Source organism: Carassius gibelio, chromosome A22, assembly GCF_023724105.1.
Source record: "Carassius gibelio isolate Cgi1373 ecotype wild population from Czech Republic chromosome A22, carGib1.2-hapl.c, whole genome shotgun sequence".
Lineage (NCBI taxonomy): Eukaryota > Metazoa > Chordata > Actinopteri > Cypriniformes > Cyprinidae > Carassius > Carassius gibelio.
Window position 1 is genome coordinate 4,404,861 of NC_068392.1, and position 14,268 is coordinate 4,419,128.

Below are 14,268 nucleotides of genomic sequence, written 5' to 3' on the forward strand. Positions count from 1 at the left end.
AAGCGCCAGTAGGCTTTTGCGTTGAGAGCGTTTGGAAGCTGTGACATTACCCAGAGCCGTTGAAAAACATGTTTAACGGCTCTGACATTACCTTGAGGAAAAAAACCATCATCCAAAATAAACCATGGCTAACAGGCAGATTCAGCCTTTTATTTATGATCCAGAATCAGATCCCGAGGCTGAAACTGAACGAGAGCAGCAGCAGCAATGACTCGCTCTGAGCGGGGCTCGAACCCGGGTCTCCGGCATGGGAGGGGACGCACTAACAAGGAGGCAGAGATATTTGAAGCAGTTTTACTCACCGCCTGCGGTTCCAACACACGATCGTGACCCTTTTTCTTTGAGATTGCATCATCCTTAAGAAATAAACGATACGCAAATCCGTCGTCAAACTGGGCCTTGTTTGTAAAACAAGCATCTTCGAAATGCAGGGAACAAACACAAACACTTGCACAACTCCGTTGATGCTCTGTAAAAATAAACTCCATCCACTTGTCCCTTAATGCTGTTTTTTCTTTGGTAATCTGTGCAGGGTTGTCTTGCCCTGGCAACCAAAAACACTCCTTTTGTGACATTTCGCAACGCTCTTGCTCTGATCAGTGGTTGTCTGTGCACAGCCTCTCTCTGCTCTGCTCTTCCGGGAGAAGTGCCTCAGGACCCATATAAGGAAATTCCGCTCCATCTAACGTCACACAGAGCCATACTCGAAAAAAACTTTCCGAAACTTGTGACAAACTGGAAGAAGTATTTTTGGAACAGAAATACTCCTTCAAACGTACAAGTTAATTTTTGAAACTTTGTCCATGTTTAGCATGGGAATCCAACTCTTTAACAGTGTAAAAAACTCAGTATGCATGAAATAGCATTTCACCCCCCCCCCCTTAATATTTTTTTAGTGTAACAATTTATGATTTGCAAAAATAACTGTTGCATCTGTGTAGATTACATGAGCAAAGTGTATGAGCGCTGTGCACACTATACATTATGGTCAAGCATGCGCCCCTAAAATAGCATAATGAACAACGCGCAACGCGCCACTGACTTTAGACTAGGTTTTTTCTGGTCAGTGGCGCAATTGTTTAATGGAACAGAAAAATAGCACCAGGGATTGTTTGCGCCGCAACACGCCTCCTTTTTTGTGCTGAACCGCCCAGGGAGCGCAAGTTCAATCACTAGTTTAGCGACGTGCTTCTGTGGAGGGAAAAGCGCGCTTTGCGCGGGTGCAAAATAGGAATGACACATGCGTCGGTGTACAAAGTCAATTGCGCTGGGTGCAAGATAGGGCCCTTAGTCTTCGAAATAGCTCTATATTTACGTATATACTGTATTTACTTTATATTCACCTCTCTTACACAAGCTTGACTGATGTAGCCTCCATGACCTAACACTTGATTTATTAAATATGAGCAAAATAATCACTGTTTTTCCCCCTTTGTGTAATATAAAGTGTCTCATCATGTTTTCTTTTTTTTTTTCTTTTTCTGAAGACCACAAAGTCACTCTTCACCTATAAACACTTGTGCGCTGAATCTCCACTCTCACCTAAAAGATGTTTGGCAACCCAAAACATTTGTGAAAAAAAAAAATGTAAATCAACCACAGCAGGTTTCAGTTTGACTGAGAAGATGAACGTCAGTAAAACAGATATTGTGAGATGGCAGATGGTCTTAACTGTGTGCGCTGTTTTTTCACACCTGAAAACTAAAAATATTTACTGGATACACAACCATTTTAAAACCCAAGCTCTGTTTTGTGGTGAAATCTACTTACATAAACCAAAAAAGAAAAAAATATGACATTTCTTTCTTTTATTTCATTATCATTATTATTATTATTTTAAAGTTCAGAGCATGTGTCTGTAAAATAGGTGGGCCGATGCTGTTGTGGGAGGGTTTACAAACCAAATGAACAGGTTGAGAGTTTTTCAGTAGATGGTCTTATTAGATCATACTTTTCTGTGAACAGTTTAACCAAATGTTTCATATATTTTTGCTTCATTTTTGCTGGTGGCACCTGATCGGTAAGTTATTATTATTATTATTATTATTATTATTATTATTATTATTATTATTATTATTATTATTATTATTTTATGAATACAGTTTTACAATATGGCCTAATTTCTATTTAATTCTATTTAATTCCTAATTTTTTATTTTTGTTTTATTTACAGAAGTGCTGTTTTACTTTTATTTTATTTATTTTTTTACAGAATTTTAAACTGAAATTCGAAAAGCCTTCTATTGTTAATATAAATTTCTCATTTTCAAATCTCATGCATCTTTTGTAATTACATGTTTTTCAAAAATAATAAACGCAAATCCTCTCCAGTAATATTTAAGAAATATTTTTTAAAACACTTCAGCAGTAAACGTGCAGATATCATGAAAATTCACTGGATAACAATTGTAGAAACCCCATGCGAATTAAAGGAGATCTGTCTATTAGAATGAATTAAGTTGTATTAATTATTATCATGTATTGCTGTTGCTGTATTGAGCATATATTTAAACAATACAAACAGCTGATTTCAAGGTTTATAAACCAAACGAGCTTTCATTCGTCCGTGTTCATGTTCTTCAGGTGTGTTTGGTGCTGAAACTAATGGAATACAGTCAGTGACAGTGACGGAGGGAGATTCTGTCCTACTACACAATGACTTTACTGAAATCTGTGAAAACGACCACTTACTGTGGAGAATTAGAAATGAAACTCTCATTGCTAAAATTAACAAACAGAAGCAATTCCTTGCAACATCTGATGTTCTTGACGGGAGATTCAGAGACAGACTGAAGCTGGACGATCAAACTGGATCTCTGACCATCACAAACATCTCAACTGAACACTCTGGAGATTATGAACTAGAGATAAGTGGAAAAAAAGCATCATCAAAAACATTCAGTGTTTCCGTCTATGGTGAGAAGAGATCATTTGTGCTGCCCTTCAATTATCAGTTTTAACATTCACTCAAATCATTAAAGTGAAAATAACATTGCTGAAAAGATTTATTCAGGTTTCTCTTTATTCTCATGTTTTCAGCTCCTCTGCCTGTTCCTGTCATCAGCAGTAACTCTTCACAATGTTCTTCATCATCCTCTTCCTCAGAGCAGAATTGTTCATTGGTGTGTTCAGTGGTGAATGTGGGTCATGTGACTCTCTCCTGGTACAAAGGAAACAGTTTATTGTCCAGCATCAGTGTGTCTGATCTCAGCATCAGTCTCTCTCTACCTCTGGAGGTGGAATATCAGGATAAAAACAGCTACAGCTGTGTGCTCAACAATCCCATCAGCAACCAGACTCAACATCTGGACATCACTAGACTCTGTCACACATGTGAAGGTATGATGGCGTTTATATTAATGTTGACTAATATAATATGGGGATGTCGTGGCCTTGTGGTTATAGCATTTGAGTCCTAACCCTAAGGTTGTGGGTTCGAGTCTGACCCCAACTGAGGTGCTCGTGAGCAAAGCACTGAACCCCCAACTGCTCCCCTGGGCAGAGCACGAATTCTGAGTATTGGTCACCATACTTGGCTCTATGTCACTTTCAATTCACTTCACTTCATTAACTGAGCTGGTTTATAAAGTTTAGTGTATGTTGTAGATCAGACACACTATTGACACTAATGGCTCATTTTGATAATTACAGATCAAGGTCTATCTTTATTGTACATAGTGCTGATCTCAGCTGCTGGATCTCTGTTGATTGTAGCTTCAGTCGTGATCTTCTGCATCTGCAGGAAACCTAGAGAAACTGACAGAGAAGGCAAGTGTTACCTCCTGCTTTTAAACAAGACATATGAAAAAATGCACTCTAAATAGTTTAATTAATTAGCCAAAATGTAACATTATTATACTCAAATAATAATAATATAGTTAATGCCATCTAGTTCCTTTTTATTAGAAGAGACTGAAGTAATGTGTGCTTACTGGGTTTTGCACTAGACCGCATTCTTTACTCATCTCAGTTACATGAACGGTCTTAAAAACACTGCAAAGGCTCACACAGAAATACATTCCTACGTTATTTCAATAATAAAAATGATTTATTTAAAATCAGATATTTAAATATGCAACCTGTTGATGATGATAATCTATATTAATTAACTTGTTTTACTTGTTGAGCTTGATTTTGTGCATTTTTATATATATATAATTACTGCACTCTGCTAAAAACTTAAAATAATTTAAAATTGTATAAATTCAATACTCCCATTCAAAAAAAAAAAAAAAAATGCATTAATACTTCCATTTGAGCCTTGATAATGACAGATATTTTGTAAAAAACAGATCTAGTTAAGATCAACTGTTTAATGCATGAATTGTTGTTCGAACAGTTGAGACTTGTGAAGAAATGATCACTTATGCTGAGCCAACTTTCTACAAAAGAAAAGCACAATCGGTAAGTTCATTCAATCTGTGTTGAATCTCCATGCCAATTCTATCGATCTATAGGGTATTAAATCTGATTATTACTGTCAATTTCTTTCTCCGTTTACCGTATGTCAGTGTCGATGGAACAGAATTTGTTTGTATTGTCATATGTTGCTATAAGATTTGCATTTTCCAGCAAGATATGCATTTTGCAGCAACATAACAGACCACATAGCTTGCACTAACAGGCTGGAAATTCTAGTGTGAAATTCCACATGCTGCTTCACAGCCAATGAAATGCTTCACAGGTCTGTTCAAAGACGGTCACACTTCTGTAGGTAGTTATGCATTTGAAAAAACTGTGAATTGTTCTATGCAGCTTGTATCACGTTTATATGTTTGCAAACCGTGAGACCGGTGCAGTTTTGTACACTCACAATAGTACCATAAGAATACTTATTACTTATCAAGAAATGATGGTGTGTTTACTGGCGCAAGGGCTGGACAGTAACATATAAATCACATGAGATCCACCAATAGCACAATCTGTTAGATTAGTATATGAACTGTGGCATGTTTTATCTATTGTTTCTGTTATTATAACAAATGCTATATGTACTATAGTACATTTTCATATGAGCAAGTACGAGTGAGAATCGAAAGCCATGTGTAAATGGGTTCTAATGATGAGTGTTGGAAAATCCTGGCCTTCAAGAGATGGCATTGATCATTAAGAGCATGGTGAACTGTTGAGGAGTAAAGCATGAGCAATTTCAAGATGAGAAAACATTAGATTAGTTAGATTGAATTCCCATGGCATGTTGAATTACAACATTCAGTCAAACTGTAGCCTATGAGTGCCTAAATTATATAAAATGCATTACAATATATATCCTGTAAACAAGTTATTGCATGCTAGGCTATTACTTTATTGCAGTCATGTTATTAACCAGTAATTAATAGGTGTCTTACAAAAAGTAGACAATCTTACAAAAATACACACATTTCAAGCAAAACAAAACTAAGCCCAGGACCATCCTTTGGGGGACACCGTGCTTAAGGTACCTCACACCTGGCCCCGCATGAGCTGAGGATGGCCCTGACTATGCCCTCGTTATCAAATAACTTGTATTACATATTAACATAAAAATGTGAAAAAAATAAAAATAATGAACAATACAAGGAATAATTAAGTAATTTATCTGCTCTTTTAATAATTCTATACCTCAATTCGCATTATAAAATTAGTGGGCCTTGCCTCCCCGAATGAATTACCGTACCCCCCTACCTCCTTACTGTACGTGATTGATTTTGAAAGTAAAAAAAAAAGAAAAAGAAACGGTGCACATATAAAAGCCAGTCCACGCTTTCTTAAGCGCCAGAAACTGCACGCAATCACAGATTGCACGCTTCCCACCCGAAACAACCCCCCGCCCCCCGCACCCCCATGAAACTGAAATTTAGGCCCTGAATTTGCTTTCGTTGTCAAAAAACAGTGTCTAAAGTATTCAAAAAAAAATAATATATAAAAATAAAAAAAAAAGCTTGAAGCTAAACCACCGAGAATCTCAATCTGCTTCAAATAACCTTCACAGAAACAGGAGCGCAAATATTTTTACCATTATAATTTTGTTATTATTATATCTTGTTTGATGTGTTGTTTAATGTATTTTTTTTTAGAGAACTGAAGAGGAGACTCATGTAGCGTATGCATCTGTCGCCATAAGAAGATGATCATTCTAAGAACCTGCTCCAGCTGTGTGATCACTCTCACTTAAACTTCTGTATTCAGTCTATTATTGAGTTTTGAGATTGTTCAAAATTAATAAAGACAACTTGATATAAAACCCACAATACTTTAATTAATCTCTGGAACACAAATTAGTTATTTTTAATGTTCTATTATCTTTTTTTTCATCCATTAATTTACTTGATATGGAAGAATGATCCTAATTATTTCTTGCACATCAGATATGCAGGTTTAAGTTTCTAAGTTTAGCATATTTGATTTGCTCAACACATGTGCATCAAAGTTTCTATGTGAATCAAAGCATAATGTGTTTATGAACTATTTGGAGCTTGAAGAGGTTGCTTGCGTGGACTTTCAGTGGATAATGTAAACCGATGAGAATATTAAACACCTTCATGTGTGTTCTGGAGATGAACAAAAGTCTTATGGGTTTGGAGCGACAGGGTGAGTATCTGATGATAGAAACTATCCCCTTAAAGTGTAAAAACTATGTGTGTGTATCTCCAAATGCAAAACATAGATGCACACTACTCATAAAAAAGTAGTCAAAGTAGACTCATTCTGTACAGACGGGTTTTTGCATGAGCATGTCTACTGCTAGACGTTGGTGTTTGATGCCAGTGTGCGTCTGAGGCGTCAGGAGTGTGTCTGTGTGAACAGCGTGTGGTTGAAGGTGTGTGTGTTTTTTTTCCATCCCTGCTCATGATACTCACAGTTTGAATTCTACTTTACAGAAAACACCTTAAAATACAACTGTTGAAGTACAGTGCAGCTTTACAAGAAAAAATGAATTAATACAATACTTATTAACAGTTTTTGTCTTATTTTGCTAACAAAGGTAAAACAAATCAGAACAGTTTCCCAATAACACAGATCAGCATTTCATTCTTGAATGATGCTTTTGCTTTTTAACAAACTGTCAAACAGACAGTTATTTATGATGAACTGTCATTCACACATTTATAGTAAACGTATCAATTGTCAGTTGAATGAATAATTATATGATTATCTCACTAAGACTTGTCTTAAAATACTGCAGAATTTCCTTATAACCAATGTTATTTTCCACTAATTCATTCATACACAAGTTTCCCAAAGGATTTGTGCAACACCCAAAGAGATATGAAAATGCACACATAGACATAGTCCACAGATTAATTACAGCAAATAAAGTGAACAATAACAATGATCATTTTTGTACTTCATTTTTGTTATGGTAATCATAAATCCATTGTTTAAGTATAACATTAATTTAACATATATGTGGTTATAAGGTGGTTTTTGCTATGTGGTTACTAAAGGTACTTTTGGTGGTTGGTTGTTTACTGTTAAAGAGCCCACCTTGAATCTTCACGGGTGCCTTCCTCTTCTAGACATACACTTGCAAACTTTCCTGAGCACTTCCTTCTTGGGGAATCCCAGGCTCTGTTTCCTCAAGTGGATGAGGGATGTTTATATAGACAGACTTTCGTCCCTTAGATTACACTGTGTGCAAACTTCAGAGAGCTCTGTATACCACAATGCAACACGACTGTGACGTCAAAACATCATGCTTACTCCCACATTGCATAACTTTATATGAGTATGAATAATTTAGGGATTTAACCGCACAGTACTCTGTTATGCAGTTGTGGCTTATTATGATAATGTTTTATTTGTTTGTGTAATTGTATGTAATTTCTCCAGCAGCCCCAGCATGTCTATAAGCATACGCTCACAAACAAATATGAAGAGCTTAGATGCAAAAGCCACTAAGTGTCATTGGAAATTTTCATCTAAAATGATAATTTTTATCAAGCTTCTATGTTTAATTCAATTGTTTCACCTTAATGAGACAGAAAGGGATTTATGCATATGAAAATATGCAACTATAACAATTACTGAACCTAAACATAGGAGCCTGCTAAATGTTTTAATTTTTAGAAGAACATTTCAGATGGCACTAAGAGGATTTTGCATCTGAACTCTTTGTATATTTAAATATAATATAGCATTTTTGAACATAAAATAAAGTTATAATATAAAATACTATGTGTGTGTGTGTGTGTGTGTGTGTGTGTGTGTGTGTGTGTGTGTGTGTGTGTGTGTGTGTGTGTGTGTAATAAAACGTCATTAGACAAAGAAGAATTTAAAACAAATGGTTCATTCATAAATTCACATGACCTTACCTTAACACTGTGAAGACAGCGAGCACAGCACTAGTCTAAAGTCTAAATACACATATGGATGCATGTATGAATGTATGCATTTATGTCTCTCTATCTTAAGCATATGCCCTTAATCACATGACTTGAAAGAAGTGACATCATTTCTTTAGAGGGAAAGCACCTCTACAAACAAAGAAACAGTCATAATCTTTTCTCTCTTTGCCTCATTTTAGAAGACTTTTCTAGTAATGTTAGCCTATATATATATACCAGGTCCACCCTATTAGCTTTAAACCTCTGCCATGTTACACAGAGCAATGTAAAAATGTTACAGTGAACATTTTGTCCCTCTGAAGAGATAAAAAAAAAAAAAAATTCTCAGAAGGAGAAAATGTAATCTTTTTTAATAAAAAAAAAAAAAGATTCCTGCTTGACTTTGATCCCATTTTCCTCATCTAGTTAGTTTCCTTAGTTTCTCATGAGTTAATCAGTATAGTTAAGCTAGTTCTTTGTCCAGTTTCGTTTATGGTATATGTGTAATGCGTTGTTCTGTGTCCTGTGTTTATTTATTTATTTGGATTGTACTAGACAGCATTGTTACTGTCCACAAAACAGTATGAATAACCCTTACATATTTACAGTGAGCATCAAAGAAAAGACACTGCAAGTCAAGTTCTGAAGGCAAATTATCTTACCTGATAAACAAACAAACTACAATAAAAATTCCTGTACCTCTTCAAAAACAAAGGATACTTCATATTATAGAATACAAAGACATGAAGATGTAACAACAGATGATATGGAGCCTTGCTGTTTCAATGGCAACAAATTAAATTAAATAACAGTGAGATCAAGTAATCTTCACTTCATGAAATTCCACAGATGATTTATTTTCACATTTTCAGGTAAAAAACACATTTATAATATCTTTATGATTCAGTTTTGCACATTTTATCAAAGATGATGACATAAAAAGCAAATGTATTAATACTACAAAAAGACTATAAGATATACAATTTATAGCCCCCCCCCCCAGTAATCTGACATTTTCATTGAAACTTTACTGTAGCACCTCTTGACAAAAAATGTGTCCAGTTACAGACGTGCAACATACCAGTTATATCAGTAAAGTGTTTCAGCAACTTCAGTAAATAAATCAATAAATCAATAAATCAGTGAACGCAGCAAGTTATTCACGTAAACAGTTATATTTGTTATTTCACAATCTAAACAGACAAGACAAAATAATTATGTAAAACAGATAGATAAACTGTGAGATATGAAAAAAAAAATTGTACTTACTGATTCACCTAATATCACAATCAACTGAGCGCTGACGCTTAATGGTAAAGTGTTAATGTTTACATGCCTGTTTATTGCACTTAAAATCAGCATATACCACATTAATTTATCTGATAATGGTTACTGTGATTATATGTTAATTGCATCAACTTGATCAAAGTAATTTGAGGTAAAGTTTAACATTGTGTCAGTAACGTGAAGAGAGAGAACTCAAATGCAGGGGATTCGTGCAACAGTTTATTTGGCACGAAAGAAAATCCAATAATAATCCAACATGTAGTGATACACACACCAACAGAAACCCGGTGTCAACTCCAGAGCCATCCGTACAGACACCTGCGGACACAGGCAATGGAGTTCACCTCTGATGCAATGTCCAACGGGACATGGAAACGACACAGGATCTGGGGCACATGGCCAACAGATAGACTCCTCATCTAGGCATCCTGATCACAGCAATAGAAGAAGGTAAGGAAACAGACACAAAGCACAATCACAATGACAACAAGAAATCTACTGACAGCAGATACAGCAGAGAATAAAAGGGAGAACGGGAACAAGCAACAGGTGAGGGCTATCAGCACATGATCTGCACACCAGTGGTGATGTTTCAGTGCCGATTGCCCAGGTCACGAGCTGCAGAAAATGACAGGACACACACGACAGAAAAGCTGATGAAGCACCCTGAACCATGACAGTACCCCTCTCTCCCCCTAAGAGACACCTCCTGGCATGAGCCATGAACCGGAACACAGCATCTCTCCTCCGGACCATAGCCCTCCCAGTCTACCAGGTAATAATAACCTCTACCCCTCTGTCTCACATCAATTAGTCGCCATACCTCATGAGCCAGAGACCCCTCGATTAGTCTAGGAGGCAGAGGTTTGGGGCTGAAGGCGGGAGCAAATGATGGGTTTTATCTTAAAGACATGAAACACCAGGTGGATATTCTTCAACTAGGGGTTTAAATTGAGTCGAACCGACACCGAACTGAGCACCTTAGAGATGGAAAATGGTCCAATAAATTTGGGTCCCGGCTAAGAACGGTGATGATCTGCCGATGCCTTCATCCTGTCACCAGTCTGAGTGAGGGCTTCTCTGGCGACCCTCCACATATGGAGGCATCTCTGAATAAACAAGTGATGGGATGGAACAACGGTGTTGGATTCTTGGGAGGGGAATAGGGGTGGCTGGTAACCTAAACAGCACTGGTAAACCTGTAGACGAGACCAGGAAGGAGTTATGTGTGTACTCAACCATAGTTCATCTGGAACTCCAAGATGACGGTTCTGTGGATGCCACTTAATGCAAGACTCTCTCCAGATCCTATTTAGCATGCTCAGCCTGACAGTTTGTCTGTGGGTGATACCCGGAGGAAAGACTCTCAGTCGCCCCCAGCTGTCGACAGAACTCTGCCCAAAACTTAGACACAAATTGGGGACCCCTCTCAGAGACCACGTTCAGTGGGAAGCCATGAATATGGAAAACGTGATCCAGGATTATAGTCGCTGTCTCCCATGCGGAGGAGAATTTGGGGAGGGGAATAAAATGTGCCACCTTCGAGAACCTGTCAACCACAGTAAGGACTATGGTGTTGCCACTAGACGGAGGTAGGCCTGTGACAAAGTCCATAGCTATGTGTGACCAGGGCCTCGAAGGGATAGGCACCGTTTGGAGTAACTCTGCTGGGGGTCGATTGGAGCCCTTACCAGCAGCACAAACAGGACATTCCGACACGAACTGATGAGCATCCAGTGCCATGGAAGGTCACCAGAAGCACTGATTAATTAAACTACAGGTATGAGTCACTCCTTGGTGGCAAGCTAGTACGGACGAGTGACCCCACTGTAGAAAGCTATTTCGGACCAATCCTGGCACAAACAACAGACTCTCAGGGCACCCTGTGGGAACTGTGACATTGCGCAGAGCCAAGCAGACTCTGGATTCCACCCCCTGGGTGAACATTGTGTCGTGACAAAATTGAAATCAACACTCGTCAGCATAAGAGACAGACTCATTCTCATGTACAATTAAAAAGAAAGCTTTTATTATTTGCAAAGAAGGTCAGACAGTCATACAGCAACACTGAGTTCCTGCAGAGTGAATTAAGTCATTTAGTTGTGCGGATGCATTTTAAGTTTTATGATCGGTCTAAACTATAAAAAGGGACCTCCGCGCCCTCTAACCAGAGGTACCACTCCTGCAGCACCAACTTAACAGCCAGTAACTCCCTATTCCTAATGTCATAATTCCATTCTGTTAAACGATGACACAAATGTGCAGGGATGTACTCTGTCATTAAAGGTGAACTCTGAGACAAAATCGTCCTTGCTCCCACCTCTGATGCATCCACCTCCACAACGAACAGATGAGATGGATCAGGAGTAGCAAGAAGGGAGCTGAAACAAAGTGACTCTTTAAATTTGAAAATGGAGCCTGAGCCTGTGGCAACCAACACATACGTCTTCGAGTGGAGGTGAGATCCGTCTGAGGAAGGGCGACCTGGCTGAAATTCCGAATGAACCACCTGTAAAAAATGGCAAACCCCAGAAATCGCTGGACCGCTGTACGACTTTCTGTGGTAGGCCAATCTGCAACTGCTTTTAACTTGGCTGGACCTATTCGGATTCCCTCGGGTGAAATAATAAATCCCAGGAACGAAACCGACCGTGCTTGAAACTCTCATTTCTCCACCTTGTCGAATAAACAATTCTCAAGCAGCCATTGGAACACTCGCCTGTGTCTTTGTTGGACATGGTCCTGACGTGTTGGACATGGTCGCGCTCGTTCTGGAAGAAGATCAGGATGTCATCGAGATAAACAAACAGCTTGATAGCTTGTTCATATGTAGTGTATTTTTTTTTTTTTTTTTTTATCATGAAAATTATTTGCTGAATTGGTTGCTTTACATGTCAGAAAGATCTGTTTGGAACCAGTGGTTCAGACTGAGTATCAAACCATCAAAGTCACCTTTATTATAAAGTGACCTTTAATTGTACAGCGCTTTATACAATAATGATTTTGTCAAAGCAGCTTTACAGAGTCTAACATGGAAATAGTTTATCAACAATGGAAGAAGACAATTTCAGTAAATTACACTTTCTTATACCATAGCTGTTGTGAAATATTTAATATTATTTAATATTATATTCTAATACCGCTAGGCGGTGATGATCTCTGTGAACCCATGAGCTAGTGTCTATATGTTTATTTATTTATTACATGATCTCAGATCATTTTTATGCATTTTCTGACTTTTAAAGAAATTTGTATAATAAAAGGGAAGAGATGTAGTTAACAGCCTCGCCTTAGTCTGAATAAGAAGCTCTCCATAAAACAAACTAAATAAGTCCAATACAATTTTATAGGACAATTACTACAGCAAGTAGTGGCTTTTACTATCTGTCTTAAATAGACCCCCAGTTGCAAACCCCACCATCACATCAATCACACCCGGCTCAGAAATTAAATGGGGGCTTGGGACAAAAATGAAACCAAGATACCCAAAAAAATTATGATATGGGGCAAAAAAAATTCACAGCTTTGAGTTTTTGTTTGTATTGTCTGTTTGAGCACAAAGAAGAAACTCTCAACCATCTGCTTCCCCTGCCTTCTTCCCAAATTGTCTCAACCTAAACCAGATCTATCTTTCACGTCTGAGGTCATCCCAGCGGCAGGATGGACCTCCCATTTTCCATTCATGCCTTCTATTGCAAAAATCTGTGCCTGGCAGAGTGCAACTACAATAGACAATCTGTAACATCTGGCAACTAAACTGGCATTTGAGGAATGGAGAAACTAGATGGAGTGAGCCAAACATCAGTTTGAAGTCTTCTCAGACCATAGATACCTGAAATATCTCCACTGAAGCCACGCAATCAGAGCCAGCTGAAGCATGAAATAGAACTCCATGTGCAGACAGCAAACCAGTCTCTTTTGGATCCTATTGTACCTCATCATATAGTGCAAAGCAGTATACAATTGTGAAGATGAAGTGAAGCGTTCTGATTCATCGAAGCTTTCCTCAAAATTGTTTAAAGCATTTTAAAATGGTTTATGTTGTGGCCATCTAGTGGTCATTAAAAAAACACCTTCCAAAATTTTATGTTCCATTACAGCCATGCGTTTCACATTTGATTCTAAAAACTGCATTTTTTATTATAATTTATATAATGTTTATTTTCAAAATCATTAATTTGTGTTGGTGTACTGTCACTAAAATAAGTAAAATAAATAAAACATAAATTCATAAACTAAATCCATGATTTGTTTATTTTAACTCTTGCTCAGTCCTTTAATTTTTGAGCTCAATATATAAATTACGAAAAAAAATTTTTACATAAAAACAATGCTAAAAAAAATGTAAGCAATATAATGGAAATGAAACGGAGCTGAGGTTTGCTTTATTTGAACCAGATACTAACGCAGTCACATGGTTTTCAGGTGAATGAAGCTTCGGACAACATAGATCACATGCTTTTGTCAAATCGAATCACGCTCTGATAGTGTTGTTATTTTTCATACAAGCTTCGAAGTTTCGGCGTTGAACGTAACATCACTAGTATACAAGCAAATACAAACAGCATTAGATTGCCCTCTAGAGGTTATCACAATAACTCATATTTTATTCTCACTTTATAACAAATCGTTTTCCTATTTATACGGTACTAATTTGACAGGAATACAATGTAAT

General features: G+C 37.4%; 1 protein-coding gene across 1 annotated transcript; it reads left to right on the plus strand.

The window, feature by feature from the left end:
- Nucleotides 1-1,293: 1,293 nt before the first annotated feature.
- On the plus strand, nucleotides 1,294-8,149 carry LOC127942872 (SLAM family member 9). Its single transcript, XM_052538880.1, has 6 exons — nucleotides 1,294-2,020; nucleotides 2,584-2,916; nucleotides 3,040-3,339; nucleotides 3,679-3,768; nucleotides 4,340-4,404; nucleotides 6,057-8,149. Exons 1-6 carry the CDS (start codon nucleotides 1,975-1,977, stop codon nucleotides 6,108-6,110), a joined length of 888 nt encoding a protein of 295 aa, XP_052394840.1. The 5' UTR covers nucleotides 1,294-1,974; the 3' UTR covers nucleotides 6,111-8,149.
- The last annotated feature ends 6,119 nt before the right edge of the window (nucleotides 8,150-14,268 follow it).

Coding starts and splice junctions, on each gene's coding strand:
- LOC127942872 (XM_052538880.1), top strand. CDS start 1,975: ATGTTTCATATATTTTTGCTTCATTTTTGCTGGTGGCACCTGATCG. Junction 3,769..4,339: donor TAGAGAAACTGACAGAGAAG/GCAAGTGTTACC, acceptor TTGTTCGAACAG/TTGAGACTTGTGAAGAAATG. Junction 4,405..6,056: donor ACAAAAGAAAAGCACAATCG/GTAAGTTCATTC, acceptor ATTTTTTTTTAG/AGAACTGAAGAGGAGACTCA.